The sequence below is a fragment of the Copadichromis virginalis genome, linkage group LG23 (genome assembly GCF_057382275.1).
Source record: "Copadichromis virginalis isolate Kocher_CV1m ecotype Utaka linkage group LG23, C_Virginalis_male_GT1.1, whole genome shotgun sequence".
Lineage (NCBI taxonomy): Eukaryota > Metazoa > Chordata > Actinopteri > Cichliformes > Cichlidae > Copadichromis > Copadichromis virginalis.
Window position 1 is genome coordinate 21,370,406 of NC_140639.1, and position 5,230 is coordinate 21,375,635.

Consider the following 5,230-nt stretch of genomic DNA (forward strand, 5'->3'; position numbering starts at 1 on the left):
CACTGGTGTAAGAATGCAATGAAAAAAATTGCATTTTTGGTTTAACGTCAACATGTCATTGCTATAGAAGCTACAGTCATGCTAGCAGCTTGCTCTTTGAGGCAGGTCCTCGGGACGAGTGGGTACGTGCCTAAATAAGAAAATTCAGCTGATCTATGTTTTAAGGGTGATTCCACGAGGACCTCTGAGCCACTCCCTGGTCAGTCATCTCTGACACTCTTTGAACTTCACAGAAAGATGGTCTATAAATAAAGTGCCTGATCGCCAAACAGGAAGGTATCAAATGACATTCATGCCAACCTATCCAAAAATTTAAAAATATTTCATTCAAAGCCAAAAACATCAATGTTGCGGTGACAGCAGAGGACAATTCAGGATTTGGCAAAAGTTAGAATCCTGTTGGCACGTTCATGGTAAATCCTCTAAAAATCTGAAAAAAACACTGTCCTGACTTGACAAGAGAAACAATCTGGATAATTTATTTAACTTTAAGCTCCAAAATTGAGCCAGTTTTAACAAAAGTGATTTAAATCTAAAGAATATAATTGTGAAAGCAATAAAACATCAGACAGCTGATTTCTAAGCATCTTAAACTGAATTTGGACTCCACAGCTTTCCTGCATGTCTCCTTTCTTTAAATTCAGTGAACGTGAAAACAGCTCATGAAGTGATGACTGACGTGGCGTATACTCATTCAGCCTCTTTCACAGGATAATCAGCCATGACTATACCATGTGGTATGGATCATATCACATGTTTGGGAGGTGGGGGTGGCTGCATTACGTGAAACAGGGGCTTCTGAGCATGGGCTTGTTCAAACATCTATTCTGACAGCGGGATTAGAAGCACCTGCCAGCAAAACAAAGGCAAGCCTCAAGCCAGATGAATGAAGTGCCACTAACTGCAAGCTCCGCCCCCATCCCCGCCACTACCAGTCTTCTCGACTGAGGGGAGATGTAATGAGTCAATTCAGCTCTGAAGACGTTACGCCTGAGAAAAGGTTTAAGAGAGATGTTTTTGGTGGTGTAGGGCTGAACGATTATGGAAAATAATCTAATTGCGATTTTTTGCCCCAATATTGCGATGCGATATGCGATTATTTTTTAAGGTCTTTGTCTTCTGTATTATTAAACAAAGACAAGCAATACATCATATAGTATGGCCAATACTATATTACATTAATTTTAAACTGTTCTTTCCTGGAAGACAGACCTCTGTTATGATGACATGAGGTGATGCATGAATTGATAACTGACATTTTTATTTAACTTCAATCACAACAGTATATTTGAACATACACAATAGTTTATTTTTAGCTTACAAACATCTGAGCATAAAGTGCTGACAAGGAACCCTGGTGTAAACATTAAAATGAAAGTCAGTACAATGTGCAGATTGCAGAAATATACATAAAAAAATCAGTGGCTTTACCACACTCAGTTTTTCGACATCTGTGAACTACTAGACAGTCATTAAATTAAAAAATAATATTAAATAAATAAAACTAATAAATAAAAAATACACACATCTTACTGATCTCTGCAGTCAGTAACATTACACATAAAGTGCAAACATAATAGCAATTGTATAAACACACACACAAACACACCTTTAAATTAAAACTGGCTGAACATCTTGATTATCTGCAGTAAGTAACAGCAACACAGCACAAACTAAAGTGCACAATGAGTATGGCTCAGCTAGCCATAATCATCCTAGCTCACTGGTTTTTTGCTAGGAAGACCAGCATATCTACTTTTGCTGGCTTTAAGGATGAGCGAGTGCAGGTCACTATATTCCCTCCAGTGCTGAACAGACGCTCTGCGGGGGCACTTGTGGCTGGCACACACAGATATTTGCAGGCCATCTTGCACAGTTGTGGAAAGTGAATGTTGTGCACCCTCCACCAGGCTAAGGGATCATCCTCTCCGTCAATGACAGGGGTCAACAGGTAACTATTCAACTCTGCCTCCACGACATCTTCAAGTGGCAGAGGCAAAGCTGAAGAGGCCGCACTGGTTTTAAAAAGACTACCAAGAGCCTTTCCCCCAGAGGCCTGTGCACTTGGAGAATTTTGAGCAGTTTCAGTGCGAGACCTCTTCTCCTGCCAGATGGGAAGAGAGACATTAGTTTTGCAGTTAGCTTATATATAAATATTATGTGTTTGTGGAAATATAATTTTCAAGGATTTACCTGATTATGTGTACATCTAGCCGATTCCACCATTTCTGTCTTCAGTCGGGCCTTAATGGCAGGAAGGTTGTCTGCGCTGATGTATTGCGTTGTGAACCTAGGGTCCATGAACGACGCAACATCCAAAAGCTCCTGGGTGTTGAGGTCACTATACTTGTCGTTGAGGTATGCCAGGACCTTGGTTTTAATTGATCTAGTCAGATCAGTGTCCTCAGCATTTTCAGCCAAGACTGATGTTGCCAGAAGATGGAGAACTGGCTTGAGGTAGGAGATGCTCACATACTCTTCTCCAGAAAGAGCATCAGTAAATTCGGAGAGAGGATGCAGTGCCTTATGAATGGACTCCAACACTTCAGCATCCTGCCAGGTTGGGATGAGGGAGCATGCATGTCGGTCACCTGTCAATACCTGCGATATGGCTTTCATCTGTTCCAGCACTCTGGCAATCATTTTCTCTTTGGACCCGCATCTTGTAGGGCACTCAGTAATGAGAGAGTGCTCAGGAAGCTTAAGCTCCTTCTGTGCCTCAGTGAGTGCTGCCTTTTTCTTCCAACTGTGCGAGAAGTGCCCCACCAACTTCTTGCACAGCCCAATTGCTCTTGTTACTCTACCATCTTTGATTGCATTTTCTGGAGGGAAAAAAAAAGTAAAAAGTAAAATTAGTGTTAGACATACAATTGCAGTTATGATGCAAGGTTTCACCATTTCTCTCTCTCTCAAATTCAAAGTTGCTTTATTAGCATGACTATGGGAACAGTGTTGCCAAAGCTATTGTTACATACATCATGTCATACAAGAACATAAGACCATAAGACAAAAACAAAAAAGAAAATACATAAGAAGAGATGGGTACATCAGGGTGGGGTTGACATAACATATCTAGAATTAACAGCAGTAAAGAACAAGATAAATAATAGTGTGGTGTGTTTGTGGGAGAGAGTGATACACAGGCTCGCACATGCATACGCACGCTCTCTCTCTCTCTCTCTCTCACGGCAGTAACTTACCAATAGCAAGATGTAATCTGTGTCCGAAACACTGGAGCCTGGTCCATTCGTTCAGCTGTGCTGCTTTCACCATATTTGACGCGTTGTCCGTCGTTATGCAGACAAGGTTGTCTTCAGGGAGATCCCAACACGCAAGCCCCTCTCTCAGGCCAGCAGCAATGTTTTCCCCTGTGTGGTCTTCGAGGAAGTAGGCCGTTTGTAGGCTGCGAGCTTCGAGGTGGAGGTCTTCGGTAATGTAATGCACCGTCAGACTTTGATAGGGCTCTGCTGTACGGCTTGACCACATGTCTGTTGTCGCCGCAAAAAACTCAACAGCCTTTAACTCCGCTGCAACCCTCCGCCTACATTGCATATGTAGCTCAGGTATTGCAGTCTGACTGAAATACGTGCGGGAGGGCATTCTGTACCTCTTATCCAGTGTAGTTACCAAATTATTGAACCCAGGCTTGGTCACCGTATTGACGGGCATCATGTCTTTCGCGATGCAGTGGGTTACTGCTTTGGTGATTTCCACGTGCCGTTTTGAAGTGCGTTCATATGGCGTAACACCTTCAAACAGTTCGGTCAGTGATCCTTGCCGAGTAACGTTACTAGGTTTATTCTGCACACTACTAGATTTTTTTAGCCATATATCTATCATACTCTGTTTTGTGCTGAGTCTTAAGGTGCTGGTACAAATTCGTAGTGTTTCCCCGAGATGTAGAAACTCTACCAAGACAGGTTTTACACAGTACCTGACTCTGTGCGACATCATCTCTTTTAAACCCAAAATATTCCCACACGGCTGATGTGCAGTTCCTCTTTGGTACTAGCATCCCCGCAGGCTCTGGTTCTGTTGAACCTGAGGCCATTGTGTAGGCTACAGCTTTGCTTGCTAGTTCACTCTCAGTAGACTGTTTCAAAACTTTGCTCCCCGTGTCACGTGACCAGAGTGCAGCCTCTGTGGTTAGACAATCTCGTTTGATCATATCACATGTTTTACTCGCGCCTGTCACGTAAACAGAGTATAATCGCAGCCTTTGCGGTTAGAAAATTGCACTTGATCATGTCGCGATATTATCGCAAATGCGATATATCGTTCAGCCCTAGTAAATACCCCCTTTAAATCTGAACTTGAATCCTTTAAAGTCAACAAACAGCTTCGGTCTGGAGCTGTTTCTGCATTTTTTTCATTCTCAGGGATCAATGTGAGAAAGTGAAGAAATAGAAGGACACTAAAAGGAAACATAAAATGAAAGGAAACATAGACATAAGTTCATGGAAGTGATCAACGAAATATCTTTAACTTTGTTCAACATAGTTATAGGTCATAAAGGTTGGGACACTCAAAAACTTCCAATAATGTAAAAACCCCAATATATTTAATGACTTTCATTACAATTTGGAATTATGTTGATGTTTACACTATTCCTTTATTTCAATTGTGGTTTTATCAAGATATAAGGCCTTGAAAATTCTTTGGGTCCCCTAATTAGGATGCAATCTGAATATTCAGGTCAAGTTTGTAGGTTTTTGGACATAATTTTTCACAGTCTTGCCTTAACTACGCCAGCTTACTGCAGCATTACGCCAATTCCTACCTGACACATCATTTCATCATTTATACTAAGAAGTAGGGTGGGTTTAAAAAATAGATTTTCGGATTCAAATCAATTGTAGCTTGAATAAAGCAAAATCGATTCATTACATCTCGAATCGATTTTTAAATATAAATGTATTTTTCCAGAAATGCCAGAATCTCAGGTTAAAACTCACAAAACTATTTCAACAACCGCCAAACAGCTAAAACAGCAAATGAGAGCAGTAAACACAAAGCGCAGATTGTTCACCCACGTACATGGACACACCGTTGGGGCTGAGAGCCGACAGCTCACAGATTCTGATGCTGCAGGTTTCGTCACTCGCCGACTAAAATTCACTGAACCAGCAGCAAAAGTAGATCAAAACTACGTTTCACGTTTGATAAACATCGTCATTAATTCCCTCTTGCTGTTTTGTTTCCACCACGATAAAAATCACACTTCCTGCAC

The 5,230-nt window shown here is 41.4% G+C and overlaps 1 protein-coding gene across 1 annotated transcript; it reads right to left on the reverse strand.

The window, feature by feature from the left end:
• Positions 1-1,720: 1,720 nt before the first annotated feature.
• Positions 1,721-3,486, reverse strand: LOC146680789 (E3 SUMO-protein ligase ZBED1-like). The gene is made up of 3 exons (XM_085447679.1): positions 3,201-3,486; positions 2,194-2,822; positions 1,721-2,104 (listed from the first exon to the last, which is right to left on the reverse strand). The coding sequence occupies exons 1-3, from the start codon at positions 3,484-3,486 to the stop codon at positions 1,721-1,723; spliced, it is 1,299 nt and encodes a 432-aa protein (XP_085303805.1).
• Between the last annotated feature and the right edge of the window lie 1,744 nt (positions 3,487-5,230).

Excerpts from the sequence above, each read along its gene's own strand:
- LOC146680789 (XM_085447679.1), bottom strand. The coding sequence starts at position 3,486 with ATGTGGTCAAGCCGTACAGCAGAGCCCTATCAAAGTCTGACGGTGCAT. Across the intron at positions 2,823-3,200 it reads CAGATTACATCTTGCTATTG|AAAATGCAATCAAAGATGGT; the intron begins GTAAGTTACTGC and ends TTTTCCCTCCAG. Across the intron at positions 2,105-2,193 it reads CTAGATGTACACATAATCAG|GAGAAGAGGTCTCGCACTGA; the intron begins GTAAATCCTTGA and ends CCCATCTGGCAG.